This window comes from Daphnia pulicaria, chromosome 1 (genome assembly GCF_021234035.1).
Source record: "Daphnia pulicaria isolate SC F1-1A chromosome 1, SC_F0-13Bv2, whole genome shotgun sequence".
In the NCBI taxonomy this organism is placed as follows: Eukaryota; Metazoa; Arthropoda; class Branchiopoda; order Diplostraca; family Daphniidae; genus Daphnia; species Daphnia pulicaria.
The window spans coordinates 15,545,135-15,563,641 of record NC_060913.1 but is presented as its reverse complement, the minus strand read 5'-3'; the positions used below and the strand labels follow the sequence as shown (position 1 = coordinate 15,563,641).

General features: G+C 38.8%; 1 protein-coding gene across 1 annotated transcript; it reads left to right on the top strand.

Moving 5' to 3' along the window:
- The first annotated feature begins 13,974 nt into the window (after positions 1 to 13,974).
- On the top strand, positions 13,975 to 14,952 carry LOC124325900 (nematocyst expressed protein 3-like). Its single transcript, XM_046784471.1, has 3 exons — positions 13,975 to 14,052; positions 14,229 to 14,284; positions 14,365 to 14,952. The coding sequence occupies exons 1-3, from the start codon at positions 14,035 to 14,037 to the stop codon at positions 14,831 to 14,833; spliced, it is 543 nt and encodes a 180-aa protein (XP_046640427.1). The 5' UTR covers positions 13,975 to 14,034; the 3' UTR covers positions 14,834 to 14,952.
- Positions 14,953 to 18,507: the final 3,555 nt, after the last annotated feature.

Here is an 18,507-nt window from a genome sequence, read left to right as displayed (position 1 = left end):
AATAGGTTGACGACGTTGACATGCGATCCCAAGTAGACGAGGATTTTCAGTTCACCGATGAGAGTCTCCGTAGCGGCGATGTTGGCCTCCGACCGAACCATTTTGATGGCCACGGTTTTCACAGTTTCTTCAAGCAGAGCCTTTAAGTCCAACTGCTTCCGCTTTGACGACTCGACCGAAGCATCCAGCTCCCAGTTGGATTCCTAAATTTACACAAGTCATAAACTTTTTTTAGATACGAAAATGGAAAATGGCGCGGTAAACTAACCGAGTTTAAGACGATTTCTTGGAAATTCCCAACGTTTGTCGTAGGGTAGGTACTCTATCTGCTCTTTTATTGGTGATTCCTTATTGACTTGATTGGCTTTTCCTGTCAGCAATCGAATTAACGCTTTCTGTGAAACTCGTCGTTTCTTTTGATTTAAAAGTCAAATGGCAAAAAGAAGGAAACAGTTTAGAGAATTCATCAATACACGTCAATAATGATTATACATTATCAATAATAAAACTCGTTCCATTTACCTTATCAAAGTAGAATTTGATGCCAATAAAGACAATTAGAATGAATAGCAAAACTGCAAATGTGGTAGAAACGGCGATGACGACGGTCTTGTCTATTGGTGGAATCTCTTCAAGTTGCGAGAGAAACAAGACCGTGAAGTTTCTGTAACTCGCCTCGTCTAGAAAGTTGTTATTCCACATACAAGCATACCTTCCCTTTTCCTCCAATTTTCCTTCAAGCGGTAAGGTGGAGGAGGTGCTATCCGAATAAATTTGTCCTAAATATAACACTTTGTGATTATTCCAGTTAAAGAATCAATTCCAAATGAATGAAACAGTTTACCTTTGACCACTGAATGCGATTTCCTTGAAATCCTCTTACGCAAGTTAAGTTTTGGGCGATATTATCTTCTCTAGTTGAACAAATTTAGACTTTGGGTCGTTGGCATTTAATTCTGAAAAATTGCAAAAAAATAATAAATTGATAAATTGTTCCATGATCAATCACGAAGAAAATACTACAACACGAATTAAATACCTTTGGCGCGAAATGATATATTTTCAGTAAGGCCGCTTTCTTGGCACTGAAAAGTGTAGGAACTTGGACTTATGTCGGGGAGGAAAAGTTGACTTTCGTAAAATGTTGTGAGTTTATAGACAAATGTGTCTTGCATTATAAAAATACCTGAAATGTTAAATGAAATAAATGAATTTGAGTTAAGCGAATCAGCAATTCCAATGAGAGGAAGCTTCAAACCTTCAGGTGGATTGGTTTCATTTATGATATGCATTGGTCCTTTTCCGTTGATTTGGTAAAACCACTTTGGTGAAGTGGATGACGCGGTATTTCCGTAGGTCCGGCAACTCAAAGTAACATTGCTTCCTTCAAAAGGATCTCCATAGATATTGATTAATATAATGCAATATGTGATCGATTGATATTACAGTACCTGAGGCTGTTGTAATTTAAAATTTTCAAAATTAAATTTTTATTTATCTCGCCTTGACTGAGAATCAGAACCTCGATCCTCAGTCCATTGGCATGATAGAACGGATTGCTAACCATTATATCACCGTTGACGTTTTAGTAATAGGGAAAAGATGGTGCCGTATGGTATGGCCCAGGTAAACCCCCCTTCTCTTACCCCTCTCCCATGGGTACGTGCAATCCCCCCCCCCGTCCGACACCCCTTCTGGCCGGCTTGGGCTGCGCGTCAGTCCCGTAAAACTCGAAACTTTTAACACAATATCTTATTTCCGAATAAACCTTAAATTGCATATCAAATTGATATTTCTAACAAATGGGCTTTATTAACATGATTGCATTCAACCTTTTCATTAAAAAAAAGTTAAAAAAGTTTTGAAATATACAAGTTACAAATGAAAAACGAACTGGACTATTACTAACATAGTTTAATTGGCTGAATAGTATATGAACGGTGCCGGATTTTGACAAATTCGTCAAGGATGCGAGATCTCTTATCTGTTGAAATAGGACAGGTAGAAATAGGACTAGTGGATGGTAGAAATAGGACTGCTCGTAAGGAGAAATAGGACTGGCAATATAAGTTGCAAAAAGTAGTCCTATTTCGACCAGTTCTAATTGGACTAGTCCTAAAACGTAGTCCTATTTCTACCAGTCCTATTTCGTTTCAGTCCTATTTCACCGACTACCGTTCGTTATCGTTATCGTTAATATTTTTTTCTAATTTTTCATTCGTTTCGTTATTCGTTTCGTTAATTTAAACGAGTCGCACTCTCTCGTTTTTTGCGACTCGTTATCGTTTACGGTCAAAAAATTTTTTACACATCTTAGTTTTTTAACAAATCGCATAAGAAAAACACCTTAGCAAAATTTATTAAAAACAAGAGAATGAAAATGACCGAGTTTTAGCGGAAATGAAACATTTTGCCGACTACAAATGGGAATATTACTTGATTGCCAACAGCGATGGCCTTTAAAGTTTATAATTTTTAGGCATTAGGAGGTGATAGGGAAAAAGTATCTTTTAAAATAGAAGGGGAAGCAAACAGTTCTTATTTAAAAAGATAATCAAACTTAAGAAAAAAGATTATCTTTGTCAGTACGATACTTTCTGCCCACACAATCTCGTTTAGCTATCGAAAATTCTTTTTCGGGTGGATAAATATGGAAATTGATCTTAATTGAGTTTTTTCCAGAAAGACAGAGAAACAATCTGGTGGAAAGTTCGTCCGCCAAAAGAAAAAAGGAACAAATTTCTGAGTTTTTGGCGGTTTTGGGCGATTTTTATACCAAAATTTAGAGAGAGAAATTAACGAAAAAAACAGTCATTTCGTAGCTCGTTAATTGAAAAAATCGCTCGTTATTTGAAAAAGTCAATAACGAGGCCCGTTAATACGTTTATTTCGTTATCGTTTTTTTAACGAGAACATCACTAGTAGTTTTACTTTTCAACTTCTGCAAGATTCAATAGTCGAATGGATTTTCCCGCACAGATGTTTACACAAAACACCGACGAAAATGTCGTGCGTCTCTAGGTTTTCCCCGTCTTCCTCATACTGCTAGATTATTCTTTCAAAAGGGCTAAGGGAAGGAAAGGCCTTCAGAACACGATAGAAAGTGGTTATTTCACCTGCGGCACAACATTTGACCTCCAAACACAACAGCGAAAAATTCTTGCGTGATTTGTCTCGTTTGTGCTTGTGACTTTTTGAATACTAAAATCCGTAAAATGTAATTAGTAAAATCCGTATATCAGATATATAGTTGAGATCAAAATTTCTAACTGAGCCCTAGGCTGACGTTCACTGTTTTGGTAGTTGTTGACCATATTTAGCGGGTCGTCAACCAACTATAAAACTGCTGTTTCTATCTTTTTCAATTCTATAATTTTCTGGCGAACAAGAACATGATATGTAAGAAATTAATTTCACAACACTACCTAGCTACTATTCCCTGTAGTCCTGTACCGTCTCCGTACTGCATGTTTGCAAGGAATCCCAAACGAGGGGTTGTCCACTCTTTTCCCGCGGTTCACTTGGTCAAGAAAATTAGGCGAAATCAGGGAAAATAGACCTCTTGCACATTGCGGATAGCAGAATTCTTGTAGTCCGACAACGCTGCAATCCGCCATATTGAGAAAACCACACCCTTTTTTAACACTGTCTCTTATGGAAGTATTTTTTCAAAGTGTTTTTCTCTAAACTGGATAACAACTTCGACCAAAGAAAAATATTGAAAAATACTACATCATTCAGGTAATCCGTAGCATGTAAGTTTTCCACTATTGAAGTAGTGGAAGTCATATTAATTAAATGTTTTGTACAGGGCACATGGGGATTGTTTACATATGTAGAACCCAAACATGTATAGTTTACTTAGAATTTTTAACATTTTCCCACTGAAACACTCAGTAATTCATTTTTCCTAATTATTTAGATTGTCATGTGTGAGGAGGTATTGGTGGAAAATGCTATAGGGCCATTCCATGGTATTTCAATTTTTTTTGTCGCGGTACCTCACCGATTTTGATTAAAAAAATACTGTGTGTTGTAATTCATGGTTACATAACACTGTGAAATTTTCAAATTTTTTGGATCAGTGGTTGAGCGTGAATCGTCGTTCCAAATTTCCGGTTTTTTGCGGAATCGTAGTGCGGAATTTTCACTAAAACGTAAATAAAACGGCGGCGTCTATACATAGGGGAGCTGTAAACGACGCGCGCGCCCCCCTCTGGGAGAAGTGTAAGGTGCGATGGCCCCCGTGTTAAAAGATAGGGAAAACGAACAAATTTAAATAATTCATAACTAAAACACGAAGATTGGAAGGAGGGAAATTGTTACAGGATAAGTAAACATAAAGACGGGCTATCGAATGGCGCAAGTCGCGATCAGCTTCGCCGTTCGAGAATGGAGATACAAGATTCCTTCGGTAATATCCTTCGGTAATTTTTTTAAACGTTAAAGAGACAGAAAATAAAGGTTATGGTAGATTAATACATACTATAACGTTTGGAAAATTCTGTTTCCCTTTATTCTCTTTCATAATTGATTCTTTATAACTAATTGACTAATAATCTGTTAATATTATGAGTGGTGCGACTTAGGAGTGGCGGAGGCTTCGCCCCGCCACCCCACGTCGCACTTCACGTTTAGATTAAGTTTTAGCAACATTTATTACTATAGTAACATGGAATTGGAAAAATTATTAGTTAAATATTAACTATAAAGAATTGGATGTGCTCTTATAGCAGTTAGATTAAACCACCGCTGAAAAAATCTTAATTCAGGCATATTGTAAGGATTGGCTGTCAGCGTTCTAGTTATCGGCAAAATAGTTCATTCCCCTCGTTTGTTTATTGCTCTCTCGCTGACCTCGATACGAGTCATTCCCCCCTTCTGTTTTATGACCCACGCTAGCCTTGACTCTACTGTCAATGACCGCGTTTGACCCTGTTTCGACTTGTATAAAACCCCACCCAACGCAGTTCTTCTTCAGTCAATGCTAGGCTGTTCAATCGGTCTGGTGTTGGCTCACCCCTTCTCGAGTCAATGCTAGGCTGTTCAATCGGTCTGGTGTTGGCTCACCCCTTCTCGAGTCAATGCTAGGCTGTTCAGTCGGTCTAGTGTTGGCTCACTCCTTCTGGCTCGCAGGATGTCACATTCTGTCGGGTTATTGTTTCTTCTTTTTCCATTGTAGTTATGTTTTTGTATTTGCCCGCCTCATGCTAGAGAAGTCTCGCGCTTCGCATGTAGGACCGTAAAGCCATGTATGTTTCTACAATAAAATCTTTACCCCGTCTATCACCGTGTTGAAGTGAGTAACTTTTCAGTTCTCACATGTGGATGCAGCGATGGGATGATCCCAATTCACCCCCGAAGAGACTGCTACGACGCCGCTACCTACCATACTGATTCCCGATCTTCATGTATTGTAAGTTCACGAAGAAAAAATTCCGCTACGGACAAAAGAAGACGCAACCTGCCCTGCATTTAAGCAAGAACGATTTCTGACTTTTCTCTCCCTATCACTTGTTATTTTTATTTTGACTGTTACACCGGCCACGAGGCGCCCGGTCAGTCGCATCACACAGTTCGCTTGACGTTATTTTTAAAATGTTACTCTCGCTCCAGGAAAGGTCGAAGTACGTTTTACGCTACTCAGTTCATCGATGTTTCCCGTCAGTTTTCAAAGTTCTTTCTTTTTACCAGTTTCAGTATTTGTGTTTTGTTTTGTTAGATTGCGGGACGCAATCTCCCATGGCCCCAAGGTATGTAAGGATTGGCTGTCAGCGTTCTAGTTATCGGCAAAATAGTTCATTCCCCTCGTTTGTTTATTGCTCTCTCGCTGACCTCGATACGAGTCATTCCCCCCTTCTGTTTTATGACCCACGCTAGCCTTGACTCTACTGTCAATGACCGCGTTTGACCCTGTTTCGACTTGTATAAAACCCCACCCAACGCAGTTCTTCTTCAGTCAATGCTAGGCTGTTCAGTCGGTCTAGTGTTGGCTCACCCTTCTCGGGTCTAGTGTCAGGCCGTTTATTCGGTCTGATGCTGGCTCGCTCGTTCTCCGTTTTAAACTTGTCTTATTTGTGTCTTTGTAGACTTTGACGCTGGCTACACGGTAAAGGGCCGTGTGTATGCCTCCAATCTCTCTTGATGTATTTTTGATTTGTTTAAATTATGCGCGTTACGGAAATAAAACATCATCGAACGAAAACCCGCTTTGAGTGGAGGTTTTACCAAACCTTTCAATATAACCTAAGTGTTTTACGACCGGTTCCAAAATCGATACCGATGGTAGCGTCGCTAGTGATATTACCATAGCTTTACTTCGTCTTTCGTTACATTGTTTGGTGTACACACCAACCTGACCACGCTTTCCCTTAAATCTCATGTCAATGTTGGTCTAATGGTTAGCAACCCGGGCTGGCACTCGTATGGTTCGGGGTTCGAATCTCGAGCAAGCCATTGGTAACTTTTGAAAAATTACACTTAAAAAACTTTTGAAGGTAAATGGAAGTGGGAGATCGGTGGTAACTCTTCACGACCGCTAAAAGATCTTGATGACTGTGGAGAGGACAAGGGAAGAAGAGAGAGATGACCCAGAGCTTCAAAATGAGTATGATCAAACATTTTTAAAATGTTCCTCAACTTCTTGGTTGATGACTAACTGTTAAAAAAAAGGGGAATAGAAATTTTACTTGATCAAAAAATTTATTAAAATCAAGATCATCATTTATTAAAAACAGTTAACAAAAAGAGGCAATAATAAGAACAATAAAGACGAAATCGAACAAGAACAATAAAAATCAAATCAAATATCATCAAAATATCAATATCATATCATCAAAACTTGAATTGCTAGGGAAGATTCAAACTTTTTTTCTTTTTGTTAACACTGCTGAGCACTCACTGCACTGACAGTTGGAAGGTTAAGCAAACAAAAGCGAATTCACTGCCTAGGATTCGGCAACCAGCTAGGTAACAAGTACGCAAATTAAATTTTTAAAACAGTAATGAAAACAAATGAAACCCCGTTACGACATGTATCAAATTTTGACAGAATTATGTACAAAATTTGGTGACGATTGGTCATTCAGGGAAGAAACGTATAAAGGATAACCAAATGGACATTAAACCATCTGAATTTCACTACTAGCTACTACTACCCTACCCCCTATACCCCACACCCTATATTGTTAAGGACCTTCGTATATAAATATACCTCAGGGATTAGCCATTAAAGTTTTTTTCTTTAAATGAAGATTGCGTAACCTTGCTAATGACTAATCAGACTCGGACACAAACCAAAAAATTACAATTTTTTTTCTCCTTTTTTTGGTTTTTGTCCGAACTCAATTGCTCTATCCGCCGCCGTTTTATTTACGTTTTAGTGAAAATTCCGCACTACGATTCCGCAAAAAACCGGAAATTTGGAACGACGATTCACGCTCAACCACTGATCCAAAAAATTTGAAAATTTCACAGTGTTATGTAACCATGAATTACAACACACAGTATTTTTTTTATCAAAATCGGTGAGGTACCGCGACAAAAAAAAATTGAAATACCATGGAATGGCCCTATAATCCAATTATTCGACCTCTCCAACTATTCTGATAGTTTGCCAACCGAGGCCAAAGACCGCTATCTTTCGAAGTTGGTAATTTAAAACATAACTTATACTTTGTGTAAAATTTTCCCCTATACTTGCTTATGTGATGTATTTTTATGTTTTACAGACAAGCAATCTTATGCCAGAATAATCGGTCAAATTTCCCAATGTGATTTTGCTGCCACAAAATCCTTGAGGTGCTGTGAAATTAACACTGCAGAGCATTAACACTATATGATGACCTTTACAACCAGATTGAAGAAGGAATTGTGTCAGATCAAAAAGACATTGAAGCAACCAAGAAGGAGTTGCAAGAAGCAAGACATATTCGTAGGAATAAAATGGAATATGATGCTTTGGCTGCCATTATTCAAACACAGCCTGATCGAAAGAGCACCCAAGAGAAATTATCTCTATTGCGACAGGTACTGGAAGCCCCAGAATGTGAATGTCAGAAATTGGAAGCTAGATTAAAACAATTACGCAAACAATTTCACTTACTCATTTCAACTATCCAAGGATTAGGGGAGACTGGATTAAAACGGGACACCGGGTCAAAAGGGACAGTGGGGGAAAAAATATTAGATGTTTATAAAATTTTTAAAATTTTTAGCATGTTATGTAAATACGTATAATCTACTTAGGCATGAAATTTGGTTGATTTTTGTCAATAACTGCATGAGTTATTGACAAAACTAAAAAAACGGGTTTTTTTTAGAAATTTTTGTCTCCGTCATTTTATGTTTATAGAAACAAATAAACGCTAATGGCATGTAAATTTAATATGGAAATGAAGCTGATTCATTTCTTGATCGTTTAAAACAAAAATTAGAATTTTATATCGATTAGTTTAGACAGTATGAACTTTAAAAAAAAGAGTCATAATCGGGAAATCGGGACAGCTGTTTTTGACTATTTTGGGACAGTTACGGACCAATCAGCGTACAGCATTTTAAAGAGGCTTGATTTCCTGACCTGGCAACGCAGGATATCCTACTGCTGCATAAGGAATTTTTTTTCATAAAAGAAAAAAGGTTCATTGCCAAAATAATCAAATTGAAATATTTATAAACTCAAAGAGTCTATGCAGTGGAACACTTTTTCAATTTTTTTCAATTTTATTAATCTATTTAAAAGAGAAAACGGATGACGTCCCTTACCACCCACCCCAGTGTCCTCAGTGTCCTCAGTTACCCCAAAAAATAGGCCACTCCCACAAATCTGAGGAAACTTTAAAGGTATTTTATGGGGAAATGATTCATTATTAAATTATATAAAAAATATGGGGGGTTCATTACAATATGGAATACAGTACATAAAAACAAAATTTTAAAGAAATTAAATAATTAGTTTGGGAGATATAGGGGGAAAACAAAAACCGCCCCGTTTTACTCCAGTCTCCCCTACAGCAACTTTTCAACGATGATGAAGCATCCTAAGTGTTTATTTTGTATTCATCCATATTCTCTATTTTTGAATAATAATGCTAACAAATACAAATCATTTGAAACACAAAAAAATCTATTTATGAATAAACTATCTAAACGATACATATCCGACAAGGAATGCCACAGAAGAATGCTTTAAAAACACCACCAGTTCTTCTTGAGAGGTCGAATAGATGGATGGAAGCGTTCTTTGGCCTCGGTTGGCAAACTATCAGAATAGTTGGAGAGGTCGAATAATTGGATTATAGCATTTTCCACCAATACCTGGTCACATATGACAATCTAAATAATTAGGAAAATGAATTACCGAGTGTTTCAGTGGGAAAATGTTAAAAATTCTAAGTAAACTATACATGTTTGGGTCCTACATGTGTAAACAATCCCCATATGCCCTGTACAAAACATTTAATTAATATGACTTCCACTACTTCAATAGTGGAAAACTTACATGCTACGGATTACCTGAATGATGTAGTATTTTTCAATATTTTTCTTTGGTCGAAGTTGTTATCCAGTTTAGAGAAAAAACACTTTGAACTTACTTGTGTAAATATAGCTTAGATATCCCCCATGTTGTGAGATTTTTTTAAATTTCTATGTGATGTCTAGATACAATCTATAAATTCCTTTATTAAACCCCCTTTTTGCCCATTTTTAAGGCCCAGGAAACAGCGTTTCACGATTTTCAGGCATTTACACAAAACATCACTATTGAAATGTTATGGTTTAATTATAAACTTGCGGTGTGTGAAGACTCAAATCACTAGGGAAAGAGGAAAAATAATGGCTTTAGATTTGTGTGCTCGACGCGCCACCATACGGCAAAGGAAGAGCATAGCTTCAAGCATTCCTCTCAGCCCTATCCCCGATCGTAGTCTTTACCCTCTTAGTCAATGGTAAAACTTACCTCAAAAAATGGCGATAAAATTAATAAGATGACCGATTCCTGGACGAAGATCCTTTCCTCTGCGTTTCCACTGCATTTTATGACATATTTGTCCAGATACTAGACTTGCAAGTAAGGCTTTGGAAATAACAGTTTCGCTAGTGAGTAATCTAAATTTATCTATTTGAACTGCGCACTAAAAAAAGAAGATTTAGAACATTGAATTGGTAAAGAATTTAAAAAATTTCTTACTAGGCTAACGCTTAATTCGACGTCCAACAGGGCAGTATTCAACATCGAAACGTCGTCGATTTGAGTCAGTGGCAATCGAAGTTGATCTTCTACTATTTTGTTAAAATTTTCTAGATACGTTTGCAAAACTTTTGTGATAAGTCGCTTTGGAGGTATAAGGTTTTTTACAAGAGCATTGAAGCTGTGAAATCACCCAATGTAGATGCAAAAGATGGTGCCACCTGTCAAATTACATCCTTATCATGTCTTTGACACGGTCTAACAGGAGAGGTAGACTAACGCCCTATCCCTCTGATCAACCGGAATAATCAAGGGACTTAGAAGCTTCCTCAAAATGCCGCTTAGATCGCGGGCGTAGCTTGGTCACAACTCTTCAATGCTGACATTTTAAGGAACCTTCTAAGTCCCTTGATTAGTCTGCTGCCATGGCGTTTGTCTACCTCTCCTGTTAGACCGTGACTATGATATGGGTTGCTGAACTGGATGTGCCTCGATTCTTACCACCAGCTATCATCTCAGAACTTCCGGTAAACCTAAAAATTATAAACGAAGTCCTGTTTCATAGAAGTGCTGCACACACATTTCACAATGTAAATACACAGAGTTGAAAAGTCCTAACCTAGGTTTTTGTAAATGATAAATTAGTTGAAGATTGGTGCAAGGATGGTGTACCTAATGACATTTGGGCAAATTTAAAGCACACACCTGATTTAGTATCAAAATTTTGTTTAAAACCTGCTATCATGAGTGAAAACGGAACGGTGGACCATGATGCACAAGTAAATATTGTTTTAGAAAGATTATCGTGAATAAGCTCACAGCAGCTTATCAGAGTTGCTTTATTACAGATACCCGACAATAACTCAAATTCAATGATCCAAGACGATATTCAAAACTTTAGTCCCGAGGATACTGACCCAATATTCGATGACTTTGATTTCCAGGGTAGGGGAGAGTGGGGCGATCTGGCGTTCCGGTCGGTTGGCTCAATTGATTTCTTGATGGGTTAGAATTGCAATAAAATATTTAAAAAAAATCAGGAGATGTAGATGTTAGTAATGCGCATCTTAAAACCAAATTTCATGGTAGTACGACGAACGGTTGAGGAATGAATGGTAAAATAAATTTTTCGTCTTAAAATTGGGTCGTCCTGCTTTGACTTTCGAATCAAATATCGGCTTTCCCGATAACTTTAAAATTATTAAAAAATCTAGAAATTACTCTACGTTATCTTTTCTTTAAGCCTGTTTAGTTTGTTTTATATTTACGATAGTTTAAATAAGAGATATTCAATAATATACTAAGACTCCTTTGTTGGGGGTGCATCGGCCACACAGCGTCGGGGCTTTTAGGCTTTCATAAAATTGCATATGATAGCAGTAAAATTATTTTTTTTTCGACTTTTTTCGTGTTTTTAGTCAACTACCATGCTTATTTAAGCTTTTTTATTGATATTCCGTTGATGGGTTGCATTATTGGGTTATTTTTTTAAATTTTGAGTTTCGACTGTCAGTCAACGGTTTTCCGTAAGAAATACAGGGACCGAGACACCCCGGCGGTGTGAGCAAGTGACCCCGTATCTGGGGCGGGTTTGCTCTTTTTTTTTAAAAAAAAAATCGGCAATAACCTAGTCTTAATTTATTTAGATCGGATTGAAAAAATCACCATTTAAAGCAGGAAGGATTCTCTTTCTTTTTAGATTTGGTGGATCTAAATACAGTGGAAAATAAAGGAATGGGAGCTAAAAGAAAAAAGTGAGCCAGATCGCCCCACTCTCCCCTATACAAATAATTTTATTAATTTATATACAAAATATGGATTTTTACTATTTTTATTTATTAAAGAGGTTGAAGAAGACGCACGTAATTCCATGTGTCTTATAAAGCTACTACGTCATTTTGCTGCATGTACTAATCAAAAACAAAGCCACCTGACGTATCTGCTGACATTGCTGAAGCTTTACGAGCCAATCCCGAATTACAGATTATTACCAAGTACGGGTATGGAATTGATGCAGATTGACGGCAATGACTTGCCTGCTTCGAGAAATGAGCCATTAAAAAAAAGTTGCCTGAAGCTGTTGCAATTGATAATGGGAAATACGTTCACTTTGGTGTTGAAAATGCCTTAAACGGTTCATCTGTGGGACTGATTCATCGTGACGCAGACTTGATTCAGTTTTTCGACATCTATCAGAAAGACCCAAAACTGTTTCCAGCACATTTGCGTGGGAATGTGAAATCAAACAGAAATAGGCGTTTCGCGCAATTATTTTCCATTACATTGGCAACTCAATTGCTCAACGGCTCAACTTAAACAGGCTATAAAGAAGAAAATACGGAAAAAACATACGATATTAATTATGTAGAAAATTAATAAGAAAAAGACTCGCGTCAAAGTAATTTTATTTGCTACCGTGATTTAGCTGGGCTTGCACTCAGCTAATTAAGTTTCAAGGTAAAAAATAATAAACCCAGACAACGCCAGTGCTCCCTTTGAAAATTGTCAGGTTATTTAGTCTACAATTGAAAGGAAAAAAATTAATGGCCATATTTTGAAAGCTCTGGAAGAGCTAATGTCATTTAATTAATTATACAAGTCGAGGTGGATCAATATAGGCTAATTAGTTGCAACTCGTTTTATGCGTTTATGTTGGCTGGATTTGTGCACTCCCGGTTTATTAAACGACATACCGTCTGCTGACCCCGTCCTATTGCAAAGTCCACATTTCCACTAACTTTATTGTTCAAGTTATTTGAATGCTCGAGGTCGAGGGGATTCCATTTCTCCGTCGATGAACTGACTGACCTGGTCGTTTTTCCACATGAATTCGGAATTCCCGAACAGTTATCCGTGCGTACAACAACATCCCCTTATGGACAATATATACGTATAACTACTGTGGATTCATAACTAAAAAAATCCAAATTCAGAACAAGTTGTCAGTTGTCAGCGCCTGGCTAGTAGCCTATATAGTTCTCAACGACGTAGCCTATACATAATCCTGTACAACCCAAACTATAAATAATATCGCTGTCGATCGTTGATCTGCGCACATCCCTCTTTCATCCACCAGCGTATCCACGAACGTGGGAGAGTTTATTACATCGCAAATCCGAGGAAATCTGATTAAATTAATCACCCGGGATGTTTATCCTTTGCACTCGGCAGCAAGAGTGCCCTTCGCATCATATCCGTCCGGTGACGAAAATCGAGTCAACTTCCAAGTTTAAACAGATGATAGACTTGATCACCTCACTTGATCGTCTAGTCTACACTTTTTGCGGGGGAGTCGAATCAGAATCCGGGGATGTTTACAGCGAACGTGGGAGGCAGATGAATAACACAGTCTGTTTTATTGCAATCCGACATTCTTTGTTTTAAAAAAAAATAAATATAAATCCACTTAGCAACCAGAATGTAGAATGCTTTTACGACCCGTTATATACATTATATACCTTTAGCCTGATGCTTGACAAAGACATGGAAAGAGATTGGTTCTACAGCAGAAGCTATTAAAGAAAAATAAGTTTGTCTGGACGAAGAAATAAAATATGGAAGGGGCTTGAAAATAGGTCGTAGGGGACGCGAAGGTTCTAACCTTGGATGTCTACGAAAGCAGGTAAACAATTTCACCTTTGAACTAGGTCAGTTTTTCTTAGTTTTGACTTTCTATCTTCCGCGTTGAGTGGGCCTATAGCTAACCGTTAACTCAATTCCACCTGATTTGCTTCGTTTCTACCTGGACCTGTGAGTATTTAAACTCCGGCGATTTCTTTGGAAGACACTCACTTCATCTTTGCAAGTTCTCCAGTCGACAGCACTCCAATTCCTACTACTTCATCATGAATACCTTCAAAACTGTAAGTACAAACTTTTGAAATTTCCTTGATTAAATTGTTTCATTCCATCTTTTCCATGTTTCTCTCTCAATTCGACTAGAGTTTTTGACTCTTTGACTTATTTCACATTTGATGAGTACGAATCGCTGGAAACGTTGCGTTACTTAACAAGCAATTATTTTATTCTAATTATTTAGGTCGTTATGATCTGCGCCATGTTGGCTGCTTCCTGCTCCGGCCAATACTTGTCTCAGTGAGTTTTGAACTTCAATTCCATTTTCATCCATTTTATACTTGAGAGTCTTGCGTCATTCAATGTTATTTATGTTATAGATCTTCTAGCCAAGGACCTCAATCAGGAAGCGGAATGATGGGCAGCCAATTGCCGTCGTACGTCGCCCAAGCCCAGCAGAGCAGCCCGGCCCTGGAGCAGCAAAGACCGGCCTTTACCGCTGAACAATCCCGACCAGTGTCCAGCGGCAGCTCTTCTCTCCTTGGCGGAGGCGCATCTGCTCCGGCCACTACCCAGCAGATCTGCTCTTGCATCACCATCAACCCCGCAGCAGCAGCAGCATCATCCGCCCAGCAATCTGCCCCGGCCTCATCGGTCGACTCCGCTCCCCAACAGCAGATCTTCGCTGCTCCCCAACAGCAGACCTTCTCTGCTCCTGCCCAGCAGACATTCGCTGCTCCTGCCCAGCAGTCTTTCGCTGCTCCTGCCGCCGCTCAGTCCTCCTACTCTTCCGCCCCGGCTGTTTCCCAGCAAGGCCCCGCCCAGCGCCCAGCCAGCACCGGATATTAACATGTTTAACATTCGTGCCAGCTCTTTCACATCTATCTTGACTATTTTCGTCATCATTTGATTCTTCTCCGTCTGTAATGCAATTACAATTCACTATTACACTCTCATTCATTCTTATACATCAATTCAATCTAATTGACGACTCATTTTCATGAAAACTTTGTCAGGCAGCAATCGATATCAAGGTCTCCATAATATAGACAAGAACGATTGAACATTATCCTTTTCCAAACCGGGTAAAAGGCGCAATATACTATTACACCCATTCAGCAGAGAGATGGCCATTATGGGGCTTATTCCGGATCGAAATAAAAAGCGATAGACTCTTAATGCATCAGTCGTCCTGTATAGCCTGTTATATAGCGGCCAAAATGACACTACAAAGTGTGTGACGCTAACTGGTATAGTGCTGTCTAGACCCCATTAGTCGCACACTGTAAAACAGCCCAAAGTATAACGCCAAAATAATAGCCAAACACGATAATAAACTATACTAGACACAACGCACCAGCATCTATAACGTCTATAACCTTTTATTATTTGCGCCCAAACCCACGAAACCGGAGCGGGTATTCCCGTTTAAGAGATCCTCGCCCATTTCCGCGTGACAATTTGCAATATATACACACCTGACAGGTTAATGTGCGTGCGGATATCCCTGACGCGCGTTAGAGCGGCGAGGATAGGGCCTTGATTGATGCGCTTGCGTGACACTTTGGAAATGTTGCCTAATACATAAACTATGTATACGCCGCAGCTCGTCTACTATTTTATGTCTACCTATACACATGTATATACATGTACGTATAATAATGCGGTATATGTAATAGACAGGGCTCTCTCCTGCGCTATATTGCGCTGGAAGCGAACGAAATGTTCGGGGTCTCCATTTCTTCGGGGTAAAAGACTGCGGTCGGGAATAATATTAAGAGAGACAGCGCCAGCTCTCACTCAGCAGGTCTCAGCGCGCGCTGTTGCTGCTCCTGATGCTGATGCTGGTCCCGCGGTGGTCCCCGGAAGTATAAAGGAACGTTCGGGAGTGAGAAAGAGATCAGTCAGGCAGCAGCAGCAGAGCGGACGCATCAACACCTTCGATCCTGTTCCTATGGCGTTTTTCTTGCAGTCGATTGATTGTGCAGAGTTATCCCGATCAACTGTATCGAAATAATTACTAGGCGAACTGCTAGAAATTAGTAAACCGAATGAAAGTGTGTTCCGCCTGTTTTAGTCCCATTTCGTCGTTCGGCTGAGAGTGGTGCGCATTCAAACATTTCTGGAATAGTCGGCGGGAAAAAGACGATCCTTCAAACCAGGCAAATCTCACATTTGATACCTAATACCTAGTTTATACTTGATTGTAATCAATTTTTGATCAAATGGCTTTTGATGTGTTCCCTTTTCAAGTTAATTTCAATATCGTAACATCAAAATTTCGACGGGAGAATACAGAAATAACATTACGATGCAGAGGTCGTCTCTCTCGAGGAATGAAACGTATAATTCGAACAAAAAAAGGGAAAAGAGAACATAGAAAAAAGGAAGCGGTGGCGTGACGCGCTTATTATTCGATTAGATTCAATTTTTTGTGGGCGTTCCTTGAACGCGAGTTCGCGACACGGTCACGTTTCGCTAATTTGATTACTCGATACCAGGCAGGCGGGCAGGCAGACAGGCAGCGCAAACGTCGCCAAAAATTCTCGTCACTCCCTTTCACTCATCCTTTCACTTGTTGTGTCTAACTTTTCTTTTTCCAGGAAAAAAGAAAAAGACTAAGAAGACAATTAAGGTCTTTTATAGCTTTGCCGTTTCCTTTATATGTTTCGTTGTATTGATTTACACCCTACAAGATGGTTATTGCGCGGTGTGCTGGATCGCTTATTGTTTGGCCGTTGGGTATCATCGTGAATGGACTGTGTAGGACTCTCAATGCGGACTAAATAGTTGGTGTATCAAGTCATTTATTATTAGTATAAATTAACAGTGGAATAAACAACCACTTTCACGTCCATATTAATGTAGTCTATATTACCAGCACAGCGGATGTTTGATCGTAATAGCGTTACGTAAGGTAATTTCAAAGTCTGTTTTGTAGAGACTTTTTATTTTGTTTTAAACTTTTCGGGACGAGACTGAAGACATTGATACTGTAAAAAGGGATTGGTCCACTTTTGTTTATTTTTGAAAGAAGAAGACTACGTGAACTTCCGTTTTATTGGCTCCCCTATATACCAAGATCTCTCGGATGCAGTGAACTCGTCTAAGATTGAATAATTGAATATACTACACAGAGCTTTTTCATTCGTCCCTCCTGGCGCACGTGCGCCATGATTAAAATCGGCGCAGGACATTCCCGAATGACGTAAAAAGAGTCGGAAGAATAAAGAAAATGTTTAAAAAAATTTTACATATCTTTCTCGACAATTTGAATGGGCGGGAAAAATAGATTTTTCAAAATGTCATAGATGAACCCCCTAAAAAAATAAATGTGGGCTACTCTATAATGGGCACATTATTATGAGTGGGTTGGACTCTTAGGACCGAAGGAGGTGTGCAACGAAAAAGCGTCCCCTCAAAAAGTAACATTAGACTGTGTATGGGAACGATGGCAACTGCTTAATGAACCAGCGCACTTCCCTCTATCTCTTTTTTTAATATTTTATTTTCCTTTTTTTTCCAAAAACGTCCTCTATACACCGCGAAGATATCCGATTGCACCAGCAGCAGCAGCAGCAGCAGAACACTCTGCGCTGTTAACCCACACTGTCTATATATGCTTGGAGACATATCAGCCGGTCGCAGTATATATAGGTTATTATTGCAAGCAGCACCCCGCACTTTCCGGCTGAGCGTCCAATATTTATTTTGTTTAGACTTATTTTTTGTTTGTTCTTATTCTTATAGATTATTCTCTCTTTTTTTCTTTTTTTCTTTTTTTTTTTTGGTTCTCTCTCTCCCACGTTGAACGTCCAATAATTCGACGTCAATATTGACCAACTTCTAGACGGTAGACACAACGGACGCGCCGGATTAAATTCGTGGGCGCGCGATAGTATTAGCTGCTGCTGCCGCTTGTTTGCCTCCGCCGCTGGATGTCGAGGAATGCAAACAATAAATGTTTGCTTCTAATATATTGAACGTCCACCATCAGACACACCGCGCAATAATTCAAATAAATCCCGAAGACAAACTTTGTGAACAATTCCAGCACCCGGCTGCGGCTGCTTGTTCTCTGCTGTTGATTTTATAAATTGATGTGCACATATTTTTTGGGAACTGCTGCACTTTAATATTCGAGCGTGGGCGTAATGATATGCACGGAGAAATTTCGGGTATAAACAATAGTGTTTTGTTAAAGAAAAGAAAGGGCTGAAAATAATAAAGGTAAAATCTATTTCTATAATATATTTGCTGGTATAAAAAAAGCCTTTGCCCTTTTGGAATGAATTTTTCATTTAGCCCGTGAGTGCGAAAGTGAATTATTCATCCGAGTCACTCGTTTAATCGGCATAGAGGCTTTTAGACAGGCGTCGAATCTATCACGGTGGATTCCGTCGTGAAAAAAAGAAAAGAAATTCCTTTTTTGTTTTTTTCTTCCATTTGTAATTTATTTCACGAATTCGGCCGACATTTGGCGTTCCATCTCCACCCGTTTATTGATTCAATGTTTCTCCGTT